The sequence below is a fragment of the Drosophila navojoa genome, chromosome 2, assembly GCF_054131105.1.
Source record: "Drosophila navojoa isolate 15081-1374.11 chromosome 2, UAZ_NAV_1.0, whole genome shotgun sequence".
Lineage (NCBI taxonomy): Eukaryota > Metazoa > Arthropoda > Insecta > Diptera > Drosophilidae > Drosophila > Drosophila navojoa.
In genome coordinates, this window is record NC_142890.1 from 29326452 (window position 1) to 29351484 (window position 25033).

The following is a 25033-nucleotide window of genomic DNA, read 5'->3' on the forward strand; positions in this document are numbered from 1 at the left end:
CTGATCAAGAATATATATACTTTGTGGGGTCTGCGATGATTCCTTCTGCCTGTTACATACTTTTTCACAAAACCATTATACCCTGATTTCCCATTTTCAATGGGTTCAGGGTATAAAAAGGAGTGGAAATGGTTGGTTATCTATTCATCAATGCAGAACATCAAATTCGGGGCTATATGGAAAATTTACATTTTCATATACGCTAATAATCGACTGTATGAGTCGCATATAATCTGCAAAACTTGGATCTATTACTAAGTTAGGTGGATTAATGATATGCATTTCTTCAGTTTGGGTTTTTAGGTGAAATAAAAAAGGGAAATCTTATGACACAGTTTTAGATTACCTAGAACTATATTAAATAAATAAGATTCAAGAGCAAGCTTGCATTTTGTTACGACGTAATTCAAGGACTAGAGACTTGTGCTTTGACAAACACATATGTATCTGGCTTAAGACCGCAATCTAACCCATTTTCGGCAGTGGGCACAATCTTGGTGTGTTTCTTAATACAAAGTCGCAATACTTTTGCTATGACAATCCTCTAATTTTTGTGTGAACGATTCTGCAAACAAGAATCGATTGCTGGCGCATTAATGCAAAATGGAAAACTTTCGCGCGGACGTTTTGGTGTTTCGGAGACTGTCCCTGCAGTAGACAGAGCCGCAGTACCGGTGGCATCTGAAAATATACGTATATATAATAACTAAATGTATAAATATAAATTAATGTAAACATCTAAATTTAACACTTACGTTGCATATTCATTGCAGGAGAAGCTATTCCGTTGTCAAGCTAAATTAATTAGAGGCTTGTGCTTTGATAAATACACACATATCTATATTTTAATCATAATCTAACTATTCCTTCGTTTCATGGAAATGATGTAAATTCTCAACGCAATAATAAATAAGCAGTCTGGAGGCATGCTTCTTCAAGTCCTGCGCCGTTATCAACTCTAGCAGCTTCCGATTTTTGAACCTCACAATAAAAAAGAGATAATTGTCTCACTGAAATGCGGTTAGGATACAGTCCGCAATCAAACCCAGGTTCTGTCCTGTTGAGCCGTTACTTTTATATACATGTCGGATGGCTCTAATTTATTTTGCTCCACGATATATTCCTTTTATTTCAGGAAGCGATATTTATTCCTCTGCTTTGAACGCAGCGAGTCGCAATTCTCTCGTTGTCGCTTCACTTCTTGTCCTCAGACTAAAAGCCACATACACACATCCTCAACGCTCGTGCCTATATTCTATTTTTCAAATAACAACAATTGCGCCACCCTCGGCTGAAGCATCTCTCTCCGTCTCGAGCCTCATTTTCGTCATTTACTTTGCTTCTTGCATTGTATTTTATACATGGCTCATGGCTCAGCTCATTGGGATGAGCCGGCTCACTCAGTTGGCTCACTGGTTCACTTGCTGATATGAGCTATGAGCTCGCAAGCAACTAGAAAAATAAAAAACTGAAAATACGTTACATATTTAAAATTTTTTCTTAAAACTAACAGAACAAACTTTTAATAAAAACTATATATTTTTAGCTTTCTTCATTAGGAATATAAATAAATTATAAGAAAAAGTAAACAGAAAATTTAAACAAGAACATATATGAGATCCATTCATTGGAAAGTATGAGTATGCGGTAGATACACGGTCTGTGAATTAAAAACAAGTAAGAACGTTGCAGTTATTATTTTTGGGACATCGATAGAGATTACTAGTAACCTAACTATCCAAATTTGAAGAGGATCTACATACCTTATTTCAGCTTTCTAGCTTTTCAACTAACATGATATCTGGCATACGAAAAATGCATTTTACGATTTGCCACGCCCCTAGTGGGCGGATCCAGAAAATTTTAACACTATAAATCGGAGATATACACGGGTATATGTTCCAAATTTCAAGTCTCTAGCTCCAATAGCGTCGAAATAGACTGCGTTCATACGGATAGACGGACGGACAGCAAGACGGACATTGCACAAAACCAATATACTCATTTCACTTTCGTGAATGAGTATACAAATGCTTACTCCAAATTTACATATTGTTATGCAGAAACATAGGCTTTCCACGTTCTGTAGAAAGGCAAATCTTGCAATTATAAATAAATGTTTGATATTCTTATCATTCTGCACTTCTTTTATGTAAATTACAAAATGTTTGTATTCACCATGTGTATATACACAGCAAATCTGAAGCCTACTGGTCTAATACTGTTCAAATGAGGCTGAAAAAAACAAAATCAAATTATCGATTATTCTCGATAAAAAGTTATCGGATGATTTATCGAAAAAAAAAACAAACTCGTACTGCGTATGCACAAGTATGCATGCCAAATTTCAGCTCTCTAGCTTTTGTATCTTCTGAGATCGACGCAATCATACAGACGGACAGGGCTATATCGACTCAGCTCGTCGTTCTGATCAAATTTGAATTTTCGTCGAAAAATCGGCTCGCTTGCCCAATGTGCATTGGATAGCTTTAAAATGCAGCTAACGGAAAGAACCAACTATTTGCTCGAACAATAAGCCAACCCGCAAGATCAACAACGAGGAGTGCAAGTAATATATACAACAATACAATACAAGAAAGACCACAAAGTCTCCACGGTTAAGTCTCAAGAGAAGGCTAACTAAGCTAAATAAAATATTAAATATTAAATCATAATCATGCGAACTTGTGAAATGGCAAAGCTAAGGGCTGTCAACATACCCACGAAAACTAAAAGACCTCTCTGCTGGCGATGTGTTCGGGAAGAAACGCTTGCAAAAAGACCACGATTAGCATTTTAGGTGATGCAACTGCTGATTATTACTAGCCCGCAACTAGCAAGGTTGAGCGCGCAAAATGCGAGCTGATTGCCTATATCGCCAGATGATAGGTCCCGTCCCCATAGTCTCTCGAGCTACTTTCTTATCTGTAATGAGCCTTGGAGCGGGCTTTACAGCTATAAAAGGTTTCAGGCAAACGCAGAATTGGTGCAGTCTGGTTGCAAGCGTTACTTAGCGTAGAATTAGCCAGATACTAATGAATATTTTTAAAACGAAAGAAATGTACGATTCAAGCCGTTCGGGATTGGTACTCCAGTTTTTAATGCTAGCAGCCCTTGGCATTGTCTGTTCGCAAGGTGAGGTAAATGCTTTTTAATTGCTAGGAGCAGATTAATATTATTCAACTTCCAACAAGCTCGACTATCTGAGATCTACTTCAATGATATAAGAGCAGAAGAAGCAGCCGAACAGGCAAGTGGAAGCTACAACTATGACCAACAAGGTAAGGATTGGGAAGGAACCTGTCAAGATGGCTTGCAGCAATCGCCAATCGCATTGAGCAGCAGTCAGGTAGCTAGCTAACCGGTCTCTAATACCTTTTAAGGCTTATAACCCCCGTTACCTCTTGCTAGGCCATTGTAACCAGTGCACGGCGTATAGCTTTTTACAACTATGACGAGACTCTGCAGTCACCGTTGGTAATGACAAATAATGGACACACAGGTGGGCGGTTGGTTCAAGTGATGAGTGACTTCTAAAGAAACATATTTTACTTACCTCAGCGAACATTGTATTGCCTCCTACACGCAACGGACAACGTCCTTATATCAATGGAGGATTATTGCCAGGCACCTTTGAAGCTCAAAGTGCCCACTTTCATTGGGGCTCTTCCAGCAGCAAGGGCTCTGAGCATACCATTAACGATAACCGTTACGATGTTGAAATACATATTGTCCATAAGAACCTACGCTATTCCGATAAAACGGTAGCCGAAGCCAGCGAGTACTGGGATGGCCTAGCTGTTTTGGGAGTTATGCTCAGGGCTGTAAACAGAGTGCTCTCGCCGCATTTGGGGCTAATTGGGATCTTTAATCAATTGCCTCAGATTGCTCAATACGGATCAAGTACCAATTTGACTGGCCGCTACTCTGCCCAGCAACTACTGGCCAGCGTTAACACTAACCATTTTTACTCATATAATGGTAAGTATTGTAGGAATATGTCTGCACATGCTAATCCCATGTCAACTCTCCTCTATCCTGTAGGATCATTAACCACACCCGACTGCGCAGAATCCGTCACTTGGACTGTCTTTGGAGAAGCTGCCAATCTACCTAGACGACACATCAGCAAATTCTGGGACTTACAAGACTCGCGTGAGCAATCTTTAGTAAACAACTACCGCGCTATTCAAGATATTAATGATCGACCCGTCTACTACATTCCTAAATAATTGAAAAAATGAATAACCAACACAATAAAATTTACTGAATATGTGCAAAATTTAAATGGTATGAAGTGAATTCTTTGCCGAATGCCATCTCACTCTCACTCGACAACACCCGGAGCTACGATTAAAGACATCAGAGCTCTAATTGCGTCACATCCACTTTACAGGTTTAGAGTGATGCACATATCTGATAAGAAAGCTAAATTCCATACTATTTTTATATGTGTAACTCCCAGTCAACACCCTTTAGTTGTCATGGTGAAGTAATTATTATTACATACAGAATGGATAGAATCTGAGAGTTGGTCTTAGATTTCTATGCGGCCTCAACCCTCAAGAGAATTAATATTATTATACATTCAAAATCGATAGTGCATCCCATTATGTTGCTATAGATTAAAACACTTATCGAAAATCAGTTATAAAGAACGTTGCAGTCGGGCGTTACCAATTGCAGAATACTCACTCACAGTCCGTATGCGTGATAGTATATTCCTATAGTGGCATCTATTAAATTTAAATTTAAGTATAAATATATCTTCAGTCGTTAAAGTCGCCGCTCGAATTAGCTTCCGATTATAAATTTGTAATCGGTATCCATGGAACAGTACGACGTTTTGTTAATTTATAGAACCTTCGAGTCGACTTAAAATGAGTTTTTAAGTCATTTCCATGCTCCCCACGTAAAATTACCATAGTTTAATTTTACTAATTTACGTTTACATTCTAATAATAATCTATAATATAATATAAAATAAATAAATATAAAAAATAATGCAGACATTTAATATAATATAATATAAAATAAATATAAATATAATAAATAAAGTAGACTTAAAAATATTATAATATTTGTTAAAAAAACTAGGCCCGAAATAAGATTACACAGTAGTTGTACTACTTTGTATTACGACTTACGCTACACAGCTCAAGAATCGCAACATGACAGATCGAGACGCAGCAACATTCCATGCGTGCTAGTCAAATTCGTCAGACACATAATGTTTCTAGACAAGCGTCGCGACACTCAACATTACGATCGATGTTGTTTTTGCATGAAAATGAATTTCACAATGTTGCAAACTATTGCTATCTGCTGCAACATGAGTGTTTCTAAACATAGTGATGAAATTCAAAATTCAACAATATTAAAATACATATATATTTTTAATTTTTAAATTTAAGACCTACTGTTCTGCAAATAGTTTGAAATCAAGCCCTGAAGAAATTGCACTATAATGACTATACATTGTTTCATAGGTCCTCGCGCTACTAGTTCCACTTGGTAAATTAGAAAACACCCAATCAATGTGGACATCGGACTTGGTTGTTGAAGAATTTAAATTTAAAGAGAATCAAAATTATTTGAACGTAGAAAATGATAAATTCTTTTGCAACAACCGGACATAGCTCTCAAGCACAAGTTAAAATCAACTAAGATAACTGACTGACTATTTGTTAATAAATTAAACTGCTCAAATATCTGTATAAACTCCATTTCAAATTTTCGCAAAGAATATTGTGGACGACGAAATATAAGGAAAACGGCAATTCAGACTTTCGGTATTGTGAAATATTGCGTTAAAGCCTGTACCATTGATCGAATGATCGAAATGAGTCTTTAGATTTGTTCAGACCGTAAAAGAATTAATTCCTGAATAACAAGAGAGCTAGAATCACTAATTAAATAGAGACCAGATGCCTTGGTTGCTCTACTGCAAGCTACATACAATGCTTCACGTCGCATTCTTTGATTCGTATGAACTACTACTTTGCTGTAAATAGCGGCTTGGCTTTTATAAATAGTAATAGCCTCAGCAGGTACTACGGGGAATTGCTCACGATCAATTGTAACTTGCTCATTTGCTAAAAGTTGAACAATTTTAATGGTTTTCTGTACTGGAGTCCATTAAGGCTCTTCATGATGTGCGCATTTAGCACGCGCATTGGATCCTACACTCTCTTCGAAAAATGTTATCCACAAAATAGAGAGTGTGGATGAGTTGAAACCTATGTCCATTAAAATGCCAGTTGCTCCGTTGACAAGACCATCGGCAGTGTCAATATTAACTGTCACCATATACTTAGCAGAGGTCTTTAATATAAGGGAAGAAGTAAGATCTTGCTTTTGGGCGGTTTTAAAATCCTTCACGGATTCAAGAATTCTACTTTTAGCCAAATTCGTTAACTGTATGGCTTTCACGAAATCCTTTGCACTTGCTACATGCTGCTCGCTTGAAATTGAATTAAGCTTTATAGAATTATCAACATCGGCATTAGTTTCGAACAGAAGAATAACGTCATCTGGGACTTGCTCATTGCTGCGAATTCTTGTGCGCAATAGAGCTATATCTTCTAGGGACATTGCGATATTACTTAAAGCTATGGCAAATGGTTGATCATTTCCCTGACGCATTATCTCGGTAAGTTCAAAAAACTTAAAGCATTGCCACAAAGATGACCCAAATATAGCACTATACGGATTATGAGGTTCAGAAGTGGATTGAAATATCCATCTATCACCGATAGGACGTAGTCGCCTAAGATCACAAAAAATTAGTATTGACACACCTCCAAAAGCAGTTTCTCTATTATTGAAGATTTGTTTAAGACGAAAGTCAATATAAGACAGCATTTTTGCCCCAACCATTGAAATTTCATCAATTATTAATATTTTAAGATCAATTAAGTTAGATCTTATAGAGTTAAGCAAATCAGCACTCAATTCTTTAAATGTTGATCCGGACTGATTCAAAGGGAGAGAAAACATTGTATGTAAGGTGGAACCATTGATTCCAAAAGCTGTTTTTCCAGTTGGAGCACACAAAAGTACCTTAGCCGAATTCACATTACAGCCTGGCTGACTATTTTAAAATTTTGTCAACGACTGATAAAGTGTTGAAATAAGTCGACTTTTTCCGACTCCTGCCTCACCGCCAACAAACAAACACATAAAACAAGTTTTTGAGATGAAGAACATGAAACATGAACAATTAAATGCTTTTTGTTTATGACACTTAGTAAATTTTCATTCGAAATCATAGGCGGCAGTCTGACAATACGAATATTGTCCAATTCTTCACTTGCGATGGGGTTTAAGTTGAAAAGACTTAACTGAGAGCTTATCTCTGGGAATGCTAACACTCTAAATTCTTCATCTAAAACTATTTGATTTTGTAAATCATTAACTACTTCATGTTCACCGTCAATTACCTCTCTGAGAGCGTCTTCTAACACAGTTGGTCGATCCCTAAATATGTCAAATTTATCACGTTCGCTATTGATGATTTTCTTATTCATCCAATTTCGCTCAAATAATTCAATCTGCTCCTGCCTCCAATGAAAGAATAACATTACTAATTCTCTGAAATGGGGTTTGCCTATCTTGATTGATGTTAAAACTCCTATATCTAATTAGCTAAGAAAACTGGGCTTTTTCAACCCAGACCTAATTCCCATCTAGTATTCCTCGTAGCTGAGGTTAATATGATTATGACATAAAAAACTGTCAAATGAAATGAATCGTTCACTTTCCGATTGTGGCATTGGAGGTTAAGGAATACCAAAGCGGCTTATGCGAGTTCCCTTTATTTCTCGCATACATGAATGCTCGTGATTGTGCTTTTGGTATTCAATCAAATCATTTATATCAACGTCAGTCACGTCAGTAGTGATAAATTTGTTAAATAATTCTATTACGGGTGGAATAGACCTCTGCCTACATTCGTCATCAACAAGATCAGCTTTGGGGGCATCTTTAAGCCAAAAATTCCGTCTATATGAGGAGAACCGCTTTATTGGAATTCAACACGCCAATAATATTTTATAATTGGATGATTGCCAAAAATACCTCCTTGATTTTTCATTAATTTAAGAACCTGTCTATACTGGATCTGTTCTAATAAGTCTGGCTTTTTCCGACAACTGTAAAGCTGCTGCGCTTTCTTCTGATTTCTATTTTATCAACATTTCTTTTTGAAATGACTAATAGCTCGGTCCACCTAGTCTCTGCAGCAGACAATTTGATGAAAAAGGTTGTTAAGTCAAACTTTCTTATCATTGCCATAACTTTTTTTTTTCTCACCTTCCCAGTGAGCTGGAGAAGACCGAATACCCTTCAAAATTCGATAGCTTTCATCGTGAAGAATTGAATTGCTCATGTGATCATCACTTAGAGCATTAGCTACCGTAATGCACGAAGGAGCAGTGTGCTTACGCAGACAAATGGAAGAGTTGCTTCTAATATACATCATTTCCAACTTTTTATAAGAATAAAGTATTTTATCGGTTCTAAAACCTCTCCTATCAAAGTTTCGCAGCTCAGATTTAACAATAGTTGAATAACTAACCAAATACTTCCTTTTATTGCCTGCAAAGACAGTTGGAAAAGATAATTCCTTTGCATCCTCATCTCCAATGAAATCAAGGGGTCATTGTCCTTCGCCAGGAGCCATTTGAATTCTTTGCATACTAATATTATCTGTCTGAATGTTGTCTAATAATGTTTCTTGCCCTCCTGGATTAAGCTCTTCTATTTCAACATTTTCTTGGACCTCATGCGTCTCAGTATTTACAAGTTCACCAACAATAGCATTGTCTTCAGCTGTTGCAAAAAATGGTATACTCTGAGGGGCTGATAAAAGCGAAGACATTCTTTCTTCTTTAATAGAAATAGTATGCTTCTGATAAAGCTCTGTTGAAACTAAAAAACGCATGACGGTAATAATTTTAAGTGGCCATAATCATGGTTATATTCCATTCTACGTTTGAGGTGAAGCTGAACAGCCTCGGCTTCATGAAAAGCCCTTGGGAGTGATGTGAATCCATTGACCATTGGGATCGGGACATTAACAACAGCTCCTTTTATTGCACTCTGACGCTCAAGCCCTAAAGATTTTATAATCAGAAATGGAAGTCGTGGAGATATTAAACGTTCTTCAAAAGGTGTCAGATCTTCTAAGCATTGTGGAAGATTTGGAAAATCTAAGCCATTCGTAATGGTGACAAAGCACTTTACCTAATTTCATTGTGCGGCTACAAAACTTACAAAACTTGTAAATGCCATCTTCTGATGGAAATTTTGTCGACAAAAATAAAATCTGCGCATTATGCTGATTGTTCTTAATAATATATTGGGAACGAAGTCTGTCCATTTGATGTGGAAACCAAAGCCCCTTGCAGCAAAGGCAAAGTTTGTCAATTAATTGTATTTATTCTCTGCTCTGCAAACCTACGCAAACGATTGCTGCGAATTCTAGATCTTTGAACTCTATCTTGTTCCCTAATTAAAACAAGTAAGAACATTGCAGTCGGGCGTTACCAACTGCAGAATACTCATTCATGGCATTTATTAAATTTATATTTAAGTAGAAATATATCTTCAGTCGTTAAAGTCGCCGCTCGAATTAGCTATTATTATTATTATTAGCGACTATAAATTTGTAATCGGTATCCAGGGAACACCACAAGTTGGCCATCGAAATAGCAATGGGGATCTTAATTAATTTATAGAACCTTCGAGTCGATTTGAAACGAGTTTTTCAAGTCATTTCCATGCTCCCCACGTAAAATTACCATAGTTTAAACTAATTTTTTATAAAATAGATATTTAATGAATGAATGGCAGTCAACACTTTCCTTTTTGTTAGTCAAACAATTTGATTATAAGTTTAAATTTTGTTTTTCTTATATACATAAGTCTGTCTACGGGCATAACATTTCCAGCCTCTACTCTGATTTTTCCTTTGCTATATGGCGTCATAAAAAAAATGTGAATTCGTTTTAATTGGTATTGTTCAAAACGACGTGGTGATGCTGTAGGCAGAAGCGCCGCCGGAATTTTTTTTAGATATTTTGACAAACATGCTATTAGGCTAGGGTGCGAGTTCAAATCCCGCGGAAAACTCTTTTTTGTAAATTGCAAATTATTGTTATTTCAGCTTTTTTTATATGAGATATGTAGACGTCCCCGGCAAATTAATCCTATATGATCGTTTGTTAGATAGTTACTGTTTTCGCTCTGCTGTTTTATCAACAAACAAACTAATTGATGAGACAAATCATACTGTTTAGAATCCCTGTAGTACTGGAGGTGGAGATTGACCATAATTGAACTACCTACCCCACTAGTCATTACATGGTACTATGGTAAGCGAACGCCGAACCACTGAGCAACAAACTATAGGCATGAAACAGCAGAAAACATAAATGAAAACAAGTAAGAAGACTCTAGTCGAGACTGCTCGACTAGGAGATACCCTGAACCCTCCAAGCTGATATTCCTATCATTCTGCACTTCTTTTATGCACGCACACATATATTTACATGCATCCACCCTCACGCGCCCGCGCTCTGCTAACTGCGCAGTAAGCAGCGACTGCGCTTGGGCTGCGCTGCAGTGTGGACAATAGTATGAGAATTTACTTGGTGAATAACTTCTTTTGTAAACATACGATCTTGATGAAACTTTCTGGGCGTAATTATATGGTCAAAATGTGTGTACATTCCAAAGCACAAGTCTCTAGTACTTGAAATACGTTTTTTACAAATTGGGGGCGAAGGGAGCGTGGTATCCAAAATCTGTGTATTCATCATATATATATACACAGTAAATCTGAAGTCTCTACGTTTAATAGTACTCCAATGAGGCTCAAAAAACAAAATCAATTTTTCGATTATTCTCGATAAAAAAGTTATCGGATGAGTTATCGAAAAAAGAAAGCAAACTCGTACTGCGTATGGTATACACGAGTATGCACACAAAATTTCAGCTCTCTAGCTTTTATATCTTCTGAGATCTCGGCGTTCATACGGACAGACAGACGGACGGACGGACGGACGGACAGACGGACAGGGCTATATCGACTCAGCTCATCGTGCTGATCAAGAATATATATACTTTGTGGGGTCTGCGATGATTCCTTCTGCCTGTTACATACTTTTACACAAAAACATTATTACCTGATTTCCCATTTTCAATGGGTTCAGGGTATAAAAAACGGTACTCTCATTACATATATTTTTTGTGTTTTGCGAATAGTCCATAACGAAGGTAAAAAACAATCTTCGCTTTCTGTCGCTGTTCCTTTCATAATTTACAAGAACAATTGTAATGGAAGTACCGTTTGTTTTCATTTATGCTTTCTGCTCTTCCTCGTTGTTCGAAGGCTGCTGAGTTCGCCCGTTGAGCAAGTTAAGTGAAGTTTTGAAGCAGAAAACAAACGTAAATATTAACACATATGTACATGCAATAGAAGATTGAGTGGATTGTCAAACTTCTAATTTTAAATATTTACGTGCTTTATAATTAAATTTAACAACTGAGTGATTATTTATTAGAAGAATTTAATTTTTAAAAAATGTCGGTCAGTCCGGAAAAGAAAATTAGGCGGATGGACTTTTCTAATAACCGTAAGTGCTTAAATTGTGCTAATTAATTTGAATAAATAGAAATAAATTAAGTATTAAATCTTTTATTTTTCCGTTCAAAAATCGAGCTGCAATTGCTCTACAAGTATTGGGCGCCTTGAACAGCTTGTTCTTGACCTAACAGAACAAGTTCGTTCGTCACGTGGTAAGTGTGTCACGATATTTTATTTAAAATGATCTATTAAATTTATTTACTTGTTTTTCAGCCGAAACGAAAGTGGTTCAGGAAAAACTGGATATTCTTGTAGAAGAAATGCATTCGTTAAGAGGTATAAGTATGATTAAATGAGCTTTTAGTTAAATATTCATACCTATATATATTCAATTTAAATATATTAAAATTTAGCTGACCAAAAAGTAACACAGGAAAAAATCGGGGTCCTTGTAGAAGCTTCTTCCGAGCAGACTGCCATTATAAAAGGACTTACAAAGCAGCACGGACAAGGACAAAAGGTGGCTAAACAATTTCCTATCCAGACCGTAGAAGCCCTTAAGAAAATAAATACGGAAATAAACAATACAAACCGAGAGCTTTATGTTAGTATTAACACAGTTTCAATTGTTTCTTAAATCCTAATTCATACTTTGTTTACAGATTGATGCGATTAGGATCCATATTATGGCTGGGGGGATTTTAAAAAACCTTAAAAATATTATGGCTAATCCGGTTGTGTTAGCCTACAATGTAAATGGCGCTCAAGGCAAAGCTGCCTTGAAAGAAGAGAGCACTTTCTATGACGTATTAATTGGTAAGTATTATTTAATTCATTGCCGATTTAATTACAAAATTTAATCTTCACATTTGTTCCCTAGATGCAATAAATCTGGTTGATGGCAGTGGTTCGGCCGAAGAACAACTTAGGAAGGCCATGCAGCTGCAGAAAAAGCGCTTTTTTTTAAATACAAGCGTAAAAAAAAAAGAAACTGAAAATGAAAATCTATAAATTATTATAGCATAGAAAAGTAAAATATAGAAAAAACTATATTTTGAAAAAAAAAAAAATATAAAAAAAATTATAAATATTTAAAAATTTTTTCATTCTTTTACCACCCTTGGCATGGGTACTCATATCCCCACCCCTGGCATGGGTACTCATGTAACTAGCACTTTCATGGGTACTCATATCACCACCCCTGGCATGGGTACTCATATCACCACCCCTGGTATGGGTACTCATGTAACTAGCCCTTTCATGGGTACTCACATTACCACTCCTGGCATGGGTACCCATGTAATTAGCCCTTTTATGGTGACGCAATTCACTAGTTCGCGGTAAACGATGTGGTGGCGATTGACCCTTTTTGCGGACATTTCATACAAAAAACGAAATGATGAAATGCATTGCTTAGGGTCAGCAAAGTAAGTAGTGGTGGTACCCTAGTAAGTAGTGATTTCACCAGCTACGAACCACTTACCAGTACTAGAGGGTAGATTATTTGCGTTTCCGTCTAAAGAATTTGAGTTAAACAAATGGATTAAAGCATGTAATTTACCAAATAATTTCGACCCAAAAAGGTCTAGAATATGTAACAGGCATTTTGAGCGGAAATATATTGGTAAACGTTTTTTAAGAAATAATGCAGTTCCAACTTTACATTGGGGCAATTCAAATTTGCTCTCAAATAAAAATGCTGACGTAAGTGATGACATTTATTCAATAGACTTTCAGGAAGAAGATATTATTCCTTATAGCTATACAAAGAAAAATTTAGACAAAGTATTGGATGGCTTTGTGAAGCCATCTGACACAGAACAGCAGCATCCGATCAGCCACATTCCAAATCCAAGTGACGAGGAAGACAATTTATCGCAAGCATTGGGGCTTAATGTCAAAGCCGTTGTCTGCGATCAGGGATCCAATAATAGAGCAGTTTTCAATAGATGGGGTATTAATTTAAATAATTCTTCATTTGAAGTCAATGGCGAAGAGATTTTTGCAATATTTGATGCACCGCATCTAATAAAATCTCTTCGAAATATTCTTTTAAAGAATAATATTTGAGCACCTGATGGCACAGTTTCATGGGGAATAATTAGAAAATTATATGAAACTGAAACCAAAAATTTAACTCGCTTATGTCCGAAATTAACTCTAAAACATGTCAGTCCGAATTGTTTTGAAAAAATGAAAGTTAAATTTGCCACACAAATCTTTAGCCACAGTGTAGCTTCTGCGATACGCACTGTTATAGATTCAGGTGGGTTTGCTGATTGCAAAGACAATGCAGTTGCAACGGCAATATTTATTGAAAAAATTAATAACCTCTTTGATTGCTTAAATAGTCATGTGCTATTTGATAGCAATCCTATCAATGATCTGTTCTTTGTTGCCACATCCAAATTAAATCAAGATCCGTTAGAGAATTTATTTTATTTGATTAGATGTCGGGGAGGAACAAATAGTAATCCAACAGTATTCGAATTCAATACAATACTGTCTAAAATGCTATCCATGAAAATGTTGACATCAACTTCGGTATCTGGAAATTGTATTCCAGATGAAGATTTGATGTTGGCCAATATCATAAAAGATAGCGGGTCCCAATTATCTGTTTTTCATGAACAATGTAATTCATCTCAGACTCCAACAGATATTGAACCTTTAGATGATGATTCAGAAATAGAATTGTCATTAGATACAACCATTGCCAATATACAAAATGATTTTAATGAAAATGCATTGCGATATTTTGCTGGGTATCTTCTGCACAAACTGTTGCAAAACACTGATTGCGAAGTTTGTACAAATCTTCTAAAATCATCAGACGAAATGCAGTGTTCTTCTGAGTATTTGATGCTCAATAAAAATTTTCATTATATAAATAGATATCTTAAATTGAAGGCCCCTTCCGACCATTTTTACAATTTGATAAAGCTGCATTTCGAAACATTTAGGACTATTTTCGAAAAGAAGCCATACATCGCTCGCATTAAAGAGAAAATTGTTCTGTACTGCATGCACGCTACAGCAAAATCATTTTTAGATAAGGAATGGTTTTCTCCCACCCATCCTTGCTGCCAGCACCGAAAATTTATTATTGATCAGTTTGTTTTAATTTTAATTAGGAAAAATTGTAAGTGGCAAACCGAAAAGATTGTTGGTAAAATCAACATAAATAAACGTAAATTAAAAATAATTAAAGAATAGGTAGTTATATTGGCGCGATTCTTAATAATAGCAATAACACTTAACACTTCCTCCGCGGAGCTGATCAAAAGTCGTCCGCACAATTAAAAGCCCTTGGCAGGCGCAAGTCAAATTCATGTGTTATAAACATTCATATGTACATACATATGTATACGCACGTACATTATTAACAGCACAGGGCAGCAAGAATAAAGATTTGCACATATGCATGTATGTGTGTATGTGGATATGTATACATGTAAGTAAAAACAATAACAAAAAATTTTTATTTTTACATAATCATTGTAAAATCTTTCAACAGTGTGGTATACTCATCAGAGGGCCAATGGGATCGTCGCCAAGGAATTTTCATTTTTGTATATATATGTATATGTATATATATATGTCGAAGCAAGTAGTATTAATATGTTGGCGCGCACTGTAATTGTGCTTACTACCTGCTCGCATATTTTCCCTTTTCTATATGCCTTCGTACTTATGCGTGTGGTTATAGTGTCGGTGTGTAATGAGGTTATATGAGTGTGGTTGTAGTTTTCGGAGTTGATTTCATCATATTGCATCAGCCAATATTTGCATGTTGTCGCTTAAGAAGTACCGTTTTAGCGGGGCGACAGCGTTGTGTCGCTGTCGCCGAGTGAGGTTCGGGAGTAGGCACAAAGAATAATTGAGAGACACAAGTTAGTTGCGTCTAGGATTCAAGTGCGAACGAAACTCGCTGCGCGAAACGATGACTGATACTAATACTGTTCCGACATCAGAAGTGGGATCTGGCCCTCTACCTTCAACAGTAGATGCGTCATGGAAAGTGTTCAGGCATGAACATATGAATATACGATGATCGTATACATGCCTCCGACGCACTCAGCGACTAGCAGGTGGTGCGCTGTGATAGCGATAAGGGCCACATGTACGGACTGCATAAATATACAAATGAAGACCAACCCTTGCAACCCCAGAGTCAGATTACGAAGGAGACGAGCGCTGAGCCTTACAAACTCAGCGATAGGATAAGAATAGCTAATAGACCAACGCGGAGTCTTACACACTCAGCGATAAGATAAGAATATGTAATAGCCCAATACTGAGCCTTACACACTCAGCAATAGATACATTAGATTTAAGGGTTGAAATTATACATGAGTCTGGGTATATAAACCCAGGCTCAGAATAATAAAGATCAATACGAAACTAAACACCATCATAGTCAAGTGTATTCGTTCCTGGTCCTTCGAGCCGGAGGAAGTATTTTTAATACTTCAATGCAGTCCACAAGGAAAAGTGTTTGTGTTTAGTACAAAGTGAAGTGCTAAATAATAGTAGATTTGTGCATTGGCTTACCAACCCAAGCTGTGAGTCGAGGCACAGCAAGATCAACCTAGTGATCAAAACAAAAAAACCTCCAACGGGAAAAGCCAATGGATCTACAATAAACACACAACTGTGTCGTCAACCATCAATATTTAACAAGAAATATTTGATGGCATAATGGCAGAATTCAGGACCAAAGTTGCCGATCACGCCATAGACACAGGCCAACTTCATAGCTGGGCAACGATACCGGAAACATCAACGCAAGAGATGTTTTTATTCGGTTGGTCGAGCCCAATGGTGAAGTTGCTTAACCTTTTGGGCATAAGAGTTCAAAGAGTATGGCTGCACATTGAAGAAGTGCAGGCCAAAATTGAGCTCAGCAACCAGGAGGATGCTCTAGACAGCAAAGAAACGCTAGAGTTCCTCTGGAATAAAGTCCAGTCAACGCTTACCGATTTGGAGGATAAATATGACAAGCGTGTCCATGAAATCGATGGCATAGACGCACTGGAAGTCAAAGTGTACACAGTGTCTAAAAGGCTGGAAAGAAAAATAAGTGCACTGCAAAACATAAAAGAAGACACTCCAAAGCGACAGAGACCAACACTTCCTTACTTTAATGGAAGTCCTAAGGCGTGGCCGACGTTCTTCGAGCAGTTCACCAAAATAATCCACAACAGAAAGGATATCAGCGACAAAACGAAACTGCTATACTTGCAAATGTATGTCAAAGGAGAAGATGTACAAATGATAAGCAATTTCGCAATGGGAGTAGGTAACTACAAGTTAGCGTGGGACTGTTTATGCAGACGCTACAAACGTTATTTGCCAGTGGACAAGGAACTGCTGAAGAATGATGATGAAGGCAGAATCCGAAATTGCGTGAGCTCCTCCGATAACAGTGACGAGGTCACCGCTGATAAGATGCTAGCATCTCAGGCAGCTTTGGATGCAATTGTGTTCAAAAAGTGGGATTTCAACCCGCCGGCAAACCCACACATGGGAAGAAATATAACTAAATCTACAGAACAAGAAAATAAAGTTCAAGTAGTAACAACAAAAACAAAGCTGGGTGAAGACAAGAGACCAATAAAGAAGATCTGGGCTCCACCAACTCCGATATTGGATTCGGAGAGCATAGAAGATGAGGACGAGAATGGAATTTCTGCCACAACTTCGACATCGACGTTGAGTATCGCTGAAGATACATCAACAGATATCCAATTGGAAGTTCGACCAATGGATGATATTTCCACAGTTGGCCGCACGACGGAAGAGCAAACTTCTGCGGAGACTGCAACAGCGGCTGGATGTGCAGCTGAAGAGAACAGCGACAATACCGACTCAAACTCTCCAGTGATAACCACAGCAGCGCTACCAACTGTGGACACTAAAACTGCAAGTACAATTACATCGGAAAAGGATTCAATTGGAAGTAGCAGCAACATTTTAAGGGAAACAACCATAACCACTACAAGCGAATCAATTTCTGTTCTAAAGAATCAGGATCAAACGAAGGATATCTACCATTTGGAAGCTTTGGCTTTGGCAACAATGAAACGATTGACAACTTCCTCAACAGATGCACTCAGCTATACTAATGCAACAAATGATGACACCCAAAAGCCGCGGAAGTTCTTCAAAGAGGCTCGACTTCACTTGGCATGGGAGCCGCCACCTAAGCAAAAGTCCAAGGTACTGGTGGCACACTCGGTTTATCTGGATGTCACAGTCTCTGGGCCCCGCAGAATGTTCAGGCACGAACATAAGGATTGGATTGATGATCATTTCGTCAAGAATATTAACAATTATCAAATTTGTATTTGTCCTGTATATTATTGAGATTTCCACAGACAGCAATTCCGGAAGTCACTCACTTGGCCCCCCGCAGAATGTTCAGGCATGAACATATGAATATACGATGATCGTATACATGCCTCCGACGCACTCAGCGACTAGCAGGTGGTGCGCTGTGATAGCGATAAGGGCCACATGTACGGACTGCATAAATATACAAATGAAGACCAACCCTTGCAACCCCAGAGTCAGATTACGAAGGAGACGAGCGCTGAGCCTTACAAACTCAGCGATAGGATAAGAATAGCTAATAGACCAACGCGGAGTCTTACACACTCAGCGATAAGATAAGAATATGTAATAGCCCAATACTGAGCCTTACACACTCAGCAATAGATACATTAGATTTAAGGGTTGAAATTATACATGAGTCTGGGTATATAAACCCAGGCTCAGAATAATAAAGATCAATACGAAACTAAACACCATCATAGTCAAGTGTATTCGTTCCTGGTCCTTCGAGCCGGAGGAAGTATTTTTAATACTTCAATGCAGTCCACAAGGAAAAGTGTTTGTGTTTAGTACAAAGTGAAGTGCTAAATAATAGTAGATTTGTGCATTGGCTTACCAACCCAAGCTGTGAGTCGAGGCACAGCAAGATCAACCTAGTGATCAAAACAAAAAAACCTCCAACGGGAAAAGCCAATGGATCTACAATAAACACACAACTGTGTCGTCAACCATCAATATTTAACAAGAAATATTTGATGGCATAATGGCAGAATTCAGGACCAAAGTTGCCGATCACGCCATAGACACAGGCCAACTTCATAGCTGGGCAACGATACCGGAAACATCAACGCAAGAGATGTTTTTATTCGGTTGGTCGAGCCCAATGGTGAAGTTGCTTAACCTTTTGGGCATAAGAGTTCAAAGAGTATGGCTGCACATTGAAGAAGTGCAGGCCAAAATTGAGCTCAGCAACCAGGAGGATGCTCTAGACAGCAAAGAAACGCTAGAGTTCCTCTGGAATAAAGTCCAGTCAACGCTTACCGATTTGGAGGATAAATATGACAAGCGTGTCCATGAAATCGATGGCATAGACGCACTGGAAGTCAAAGTGTACACAGTGTCTAAAAGGCTGGAAAGAAAAATAAGTGCACTGCAAAACATAAAAGAAGACACTCCAAAGCGACAGAGACCAACACTTCCTTACTTTAATGGAAGTCCTAAGGCGTGGCCGACGTTCTTCGAGCAGTTCACCAAAATAATCCACAACAGAAAGGATATCAGCGACAAAACGAAACTGCTATACTTGCAAATGTATGTCAAAGGAGAAGATGTACAAATGATAAGCAATTTCGCAATGGGAGTAGGTAACTACAAGTTAGCGTGGGACTGTTTATGCAGACGCTACAAACGTTATTTGCCAGTGGACAAGGAACTGCTGAAGAATGATGATGAAGGCAGAATCCGAAATTGCGTGAGCTCCTCCGATAACAGTGACGAGGTCACCGCTGATAAGATGCTAGCATCTCAGGCAGCTTTGGATGCAATTGTGTTCAAAAAGTGGGATTTCAACCCGCCGGCAAACCCACACATGGGAAGAAATATAACTAAATCTACAGAACAAGAAAATAAAGTTCAAGTAGTAACAACAAAAACAAAGCTGGGTGAAGACAAGAGACCAATAAAGAAGATCTGGGCTCCACCAACTCCGATATTGGATTCGGAGAGCATAGAAGATGAGGACGAGAATGGAATTTCTGCCACAACTTCGACATCGACGTTGAGTATCGCTGAAGATACATCAACAGATATCCAATTGGAAGTTCGACCAATGGATGATATTTCCACAGTTGGCCGCACGACGGAAGAGCAAACTTCTGCGGAGACTGCAACAGCGGCTGGATGTGCAGCTGAAGAGAACAGCGACAATACCGACTCAAACTCTCCAGTGATAACCACAGCAGCGCTACCAACTGTGGACACTAAAACTGCAAGTACAATTACATCGGAAAAGGATTCAATTGGAAGTAGCAGCAACATTTTAAGGGAAACAACCATAACCACTACAAGCGAATCAATTTCTGTTCTAAAGAATCAGGATCAAACGAAGGATATCTACCATTTGGAAGCTTTGGCTTTGGCAACAATGAAACGATTGACAACTTCCTCAACAGATGCACTCAGCTATACTAATGCAACAAATGATGACACCCAAAAGCCGCGGAAGTTCTTCAAAGAGGCTCGACTTCACTTGGCATGGGAGCCGCCACCTAAGCAAAAGTCCAAGGTACTGGTGGCACACTCGGTTTATCTGGATGTCACAGTCTCTGGGCCCCGCAGAATGTTCAGGCACGAACATAAGGATTGGATTGATGATCATTTCGTCAAGAATATTAACAATTATCAAATTTGTATTTGTCCTGTATATTATTGAGATTTCCACAGACAGCAATTCCGGAAGTCACTCACTTGGCCCCCCGCAGAATGTTCAGGCATGAACATATGAATATACGATGATCGTATACATGCCTCCGACGCACTCAGCGACTAGCAGGTGGTGCGCTGTGATAGCGATAAGGGCCACATGTACGGACTGCATAAATATACAAATGAAGACCAACCCTTGCAACCCCAGAGTCAGATTACGAAGGAGACGAGCGCTGAGCCTTACAAACTCAGCGATAGGATAAGAATAGCTAATAGACCAACGCGGAGTCTTACACACTCAGCGATAAGATAAGAATATGTAATAGCCCAATACTGAGCCTTACACACTCAGCAATAGATACATTAGATTTAAGGGTTGAAATTATACATGAGTCTGGGTATATAAACCCAGGCTCAGAATAATAAAGATCAATACGAAACTAAACACCATCATAGTCAAGTGTATTCGTTCAGAAAGCCATAATGGAAATGCAAAATAAAAATTTAATCGAACTTGTAAAGCATTGCAACTGAAACAACAAATAATAAGACAATAGTGTTGCCAAAATTTAACGCAGAAGTTGCTGGCGCCGACGCAGTAGCATGGTGCGCTACAGTGAATATCATCATAGCGGAAAATCTCATAAAAGGCAGTGCGTTAGTGATGGCTTTGAGTGCAGCGTTGGATGGCAGTGCATCGCAGTGGCTTTCACAAACATGTTATCCTGACATAACTTGGGCGGAATGTTCATTGGTCAAAGAAAAGATAAGTTCTAAGTTAATTGGTAAAAGAATTAACAATGTAGTAAATTTAAAGGGTATCGGCAATGGTAGTATTTGTAGTACATTGCAAATGCTTATTAATGTAAAAATTAACAATTATTGCATTGAGATACTATTCCATGTTTTGGGGGATGAAAACTTGAAAAATGATGTCGTGATTGGTCGAGAAATATTGTCTAATGGGTTTCATATCATTATGTCTCCCGGAAAATTTGAAGTTATCAGATCGAAAAATTGTAAACCGTTGTTCAAATGTTGATATATATTTGGGCCTTGCTGTTGTTCTGTGTGGGTGCACGCGCACGCTCGCTCATACATGTATGGGTTGCGGTTGTTGTGCCTGTCTCGCTCTAACTTACTGTCGTGCCCAGACTGCGTCAGACAGAGACGTCTGCCAGGTTAGGATAACGGATCGGGGAAGAAACGAATGGAATTGAAATAACGGTAGTCGCATAGTCACACATACAACCTTAAGCGTTATTGCGAAGTACATTGTATTGTTCGTCGTTTTTACTGATTGTAACTCACTCAAAGCATCAAGAACTAAACGCGAACTATGTATCTCCCAGAGCACAAAGGTGGTGGGCATATTTACAAACGTTCACGTTTGATTTGCAGTATAGAGAGGGCAAGAGAATGGCTCATGCCGGCTTCTTTTCGAGAAATCTTCCATCCACTAATTCGATTAATAGACGTTGAATAAGGCCTGTGACTATTACTGGTTTGAAAACATGTCCAAGTATATACGAAAGTTCGTCGAAAACTAAGTGGGAAGTCTGATCAAAAGGAGTATGTTATTGTCCAAATAGATGCTTCCAATAAATTTGTCTATTTAACACACACGGTCAAGATTGATGCTAAGAGCTGCATAATTGTTGTGGCATCAGCTGTATCATTGTTTGGAGTACCAAACCGAATAATAGTTGACCAGGGAAGGTGTTTTTGCGGGTGCAAAGTTTAGTCAATTCTGTGCAGATAAGAAAATAAACTTGCATTTGATTAGTACCGGTGCTAGCCGAGCTAATGGCCAAGTGGAATATGTTGACTGCGGTCGAAACTGGAACTCAGTCTTGGCAGAATGTATTAGGAGAGGTGCAGTTGGCAATCAATTGTACAACTAACCGTGTGACGAAAGCTAGTCCATTGGAAATGCTATTGGGAAAGGTGGCACGGCCATTAGGCTTACTCCCACCTAGTGACATTGAGCATGAGGTTGATCTGCCAAACGTAAGAGCACAGGCTGAAAAGAATGTTTTAGCTACAGCAGTTTATGACAAGGAACGATTTGATAAAAATAAGGCGAAAGTAATTAGACACAAAGTTGGAGATTTTGTGCTACTAAAAAGTGAAGAAAGGCATCAAACTAAATTGAGTCCAAAGTATAAGGGGCCTTTTGAAATAATCAGAGTCCTTGAGGGTGACAGGTACATTTTAAGGTCTCTAACTAGTAAACGAAATTACAAATATGCTCATGAAGATTTAAGAAAATTGCCAGAGGGGCAAGTGCCCGAAGAATTGAATGTGTGTGATAATTATAATAATATGGTTGAAATTGATAATACAGTTGAAGACGGTAAATACAGTGAAAATAAGAATGTTGAGAATGAAGAATTCACTAAAGAGAGTGAAGAAGAGTGAAATAAAGAATAAATATAAAGAGAAGAAAGGGTACGGCTGGCCAAAAGAAAATGGCAGAGTACTTGGTTATATAATAATGCAAGCACAAGTGCAAAACATACTGAAGTTCGTTTTGATCATGGCGTGTGGGGCATTTGATTATATAATGTGGATTATATAATAATGCAAGCACAAGTGCAAAACATACTGAAGTTAGTTTTAATCATGGCGTGTGGGGCATTTGATTATATAATGTTGAATGGAATGGAGTAAATAATGTTTAAAGAAGAATGCCGATAAAACTTCTTATAAAAGAAATATAAATAATAAAAATAATAATATAAAAAAATTATAATTATGATAATGTATTCTGGTAATAAAGCCTGATATTTTGTATGAATTGAATTGAAACATATTGTTAGAATGATTAGTTAATACGAGTTAAAAAATAATCATATGAAAAGAAGGTTGATTTTTGTATAGAATTATGTATATCGTTTATTTATGAAAAAAAAAAAAGGAAGAAATTTGAAGAAACAAGAAAATAAAGACTTAAATGTTATTATTTCATACACGAGGGCGTGTTAAAGTCAGGATGGCCGTGTCGAAGCAAGTAGTATTAATATGTTGGCGCGCACTGTAATTGTGCTTACTACCTGCTCGCATATTTTCCCTTTTCTATATGCCTTCGTACTTATGCGTGTGGTTATAGTGTCGGTGTGTAATGAGGTTATATGAGTGTGGTTGTAGTTTTCGGAGTTGATTTCATCATATTGCATCAGCCAATATTTGCATGTTGTCGCTTAAGAAGTACCGTTTTAGCGGGGCGACAGCGTTGTGTCGCTGTCGCCGAGTGAGGTTCGGGAGTAGGCACAAAGAATAATTGAGAGACACAAGTTAGTTGCGTCTAGGATTCAAGTGCGAACGAAACTCGCTGCGCGAAACGATGACTGATACTAATACTGTTCCGACATCAGAAGTGGGATCTGGCCCTCTACCTTCAACAGTAGATGCGTCATGGAAAGCCATAATGGAAATGCAAAATAAAAATTTAATCGAACTTGTAAAGCATTGCAACTGAAACAACATATTGATCATATAATTTAAACTTTTATTAATAAATAATCTTTGTTTTTGTTGATTTGTTGATACGTATTGAATGTTATGTTTTATAATTTAATATTAATTATTTTATTTCTAATTATATTAAATTAATGATATGAAATTAAACAAATTCTTATTTGAAACAATTGTTTTTATAAATTAATGACTTCAATAGGCAAGCACACGATCATTGATAACAAATAAAATGTACTTACATAAATAGACAAGCGATTCTGCAATTCGAGCCCTAAATTGGTCAACCAATTCTAAGTTGAGGTAGGTCCACGCCAATGTTCATGTCCCATGCATACACATATGCACATACACACACGTACATGTAAAAGCCCACAGGCATACAAATGCTTCTACAAGTGCTATTCCATAATTGTGAGCATCGCATTCTATGTGAACACACACACACAATCAAATGATACATGTACAAGACCGACCAAATGCAAATGCTGGGCTTTAAAATTGCTACAAGCAGCAAGAGTAACGCACGCAGGTCACAAATGCTCATACATGTAGCAAGGGACTACAAGTGTGTGTGTGCATGCCTGTCGCGAGATCATATTCTTTAGGCGCATCAACGCATTCAAACCCTTCCCATAAATATATATCGAAACGCTAACATTTTGTTTGCATGAATGTCGCAAACGATTTTAAGATTTCGGTATACTCTTCACTCAAAAGAAAAGAGCTGGGACCGTCGCGAAGAAATTTCAATTTTTGTGCGCTGCTGAGCTGATTTGAGAGCCCACAGAGAGAGAGAGAGAGAGAGAGAGAGAGAGAGAGGGAGAGTAAGACAAACAAGTAAGAAGACTCTAGTCGAGACTACTCGACTAGGAGATACCCTGAACCCTCCAAGCTGATATTCTTATCATTCTGCACTTCTTTTATGCACGCACACATACATACACATGCACCCACCCTCACGCGTCCGCGCTCTGCTAACTGCGCAGTAAGCAGCGACTGCGCTTGGGCTGTGCTGCAGTGTGGGCAATAGTATGAGAATTTACTTGGTGAATAACTTCTTTTGTAAACACATGAAATTTTCTGGGCGTAATTATATGGTCAAAATGTGTGTGCATTCCAAAGCACAAGTCTCTAGTACTTCAAATACGTTTTTTACAAATTGGTTGTTGAAAACAAAATGTTTGTATTCATCATAGGAATATA

The 25033-nt window shown here is 37.9% G+C and overlaps 5 protein-coding genes across 5 annotated transcripts in view; all 5 read left to right on the plus strand.

The window, feature by feature from the left end:
* The window catches only part of ATPsynCF6 (ATP synthase, coupling factor 6), a 118192-nt gene that overhangs the window by 48832 nt on the left and 44327 nt on the right, over positions 1–25033 (plus strand). The gene's annotated exons all lie outside the window — the stretch shown is intronic.
* LOC115565519 (putative carbonic anhydrase 3) lies at positions 2994–4298 on the plus strand. The gene is made up of 5 exons (XM_030390724.2): positions 2994–3135; positions 3195–3349; positions 3412–3502; positions 3562–3981; positions 4045–4298. Exons 1-5 carry the CDS (start codon positions 3036–3038, stop codon positions 4230–4232), a joined length of 954 nt encoding a protein of 317 aa, XP_030246584.2. The 5' UTR covers positions 2994–3035; the 3' UTR covers positions 4233–4298.
* On the plus strand, positions 11588–12614 carry LOC149092437 (uncharacterized). The gene is made up of 6 exons (XM_089257060.1): positions 11588–11639; positions 11701–11802; positions 11864–11926; positions 12004–12194; positions 12253–12406; positions 12471–12614. Exons 1-6 carry the CDS (start codon positions 11588–11590, stop codon positions 12599–12601), a joined length of 693 nt encoding a protein of 230 aa, XP_089113186.1. The 3' UTR covers positions 12602–12614.
* Positions 15774–17959, plus strand: LOC149092438 (uncharacterized). The gene has a single exon (XM_089257581.1). It carries the CDS (start codon positions 16292–16294, stop codon positions 17957–17959), a length of 1668 nt encoding a protein of 555 aa, XP_089113707.1. The 5' UTR covers positions 15774–16291.
* On the plus strand, positions 18064–20357 carry LOC149092439 (uncharacterized). The gene has a single exon (XM_089260011.1). The coding sequence runs from the start codon at positions 18690–18692 to the stop codon at positions 20355–20357; it is 1668 nt and encodes a 555-aa protein (XP_089116137.1). The 5' UTR covers positions 18064–18689.

Excerpts from the sequence above, each read along its gene's own strand:
- LOC115565519 (XM_030390724.2), top strand. The coding sequence starts at position 3,036 with ATGAATATTTTTAAAACGAAAGAAATGTACGATTCAAGCCGTTCGGGA. Across the intron at positions 3,503-3,561 it reads GACAAATAATGGACACACAG|CGAACATTGTATTGCCTCCT; the intron begins GTGGGCGGTTGG and ends TACTTACCTCAG. Across the intron at positions 3,982-4,044 it reads CCATTTTTACTCATATAATG|GATCATTAACCACACCCGAC; the intron begins GTAAGTATTGTA and ends TCTATCCTGTAG.
- LOC149092437 (XM_089257060.1), top strand. The coding sequence starts at position 11,588 with ATGTCGGTCAGTCCGGAAAAGAAAATTAGGCGGATGGACTTTTCTAAT. Across the intron at positions 11,640-11,700 it reads GATGGACTTTTCTAATAACC|TTTATTTTTCCGTTCAAAAA; the intron begins GTAAGTGCTTAA and ends AGTATTAAATCT. Across the intron at positions 11,803-11,863 it reads ACAAGTTCGTTCGTCACGTG|CCGAAACGAAAGTGGTTCAG; the intron begins GTAAGTGTGTCA and ends CTTGTTTTTCAG.
- LOC149092438 (XM_089257581.1), top strand. The coding sequence starts at position 16,292 with ATGGCAGAATTCAGGACCAAAGTTGCCGATCACGCCATAGACACAGGC.
- LOC149092439 (XM_089260011.1), top strand. The coding sequence starts at position 18,690 with ATGGCAGAATTCAGGACCAAAGTTGCCGATCACGCCATAGACACAGGC.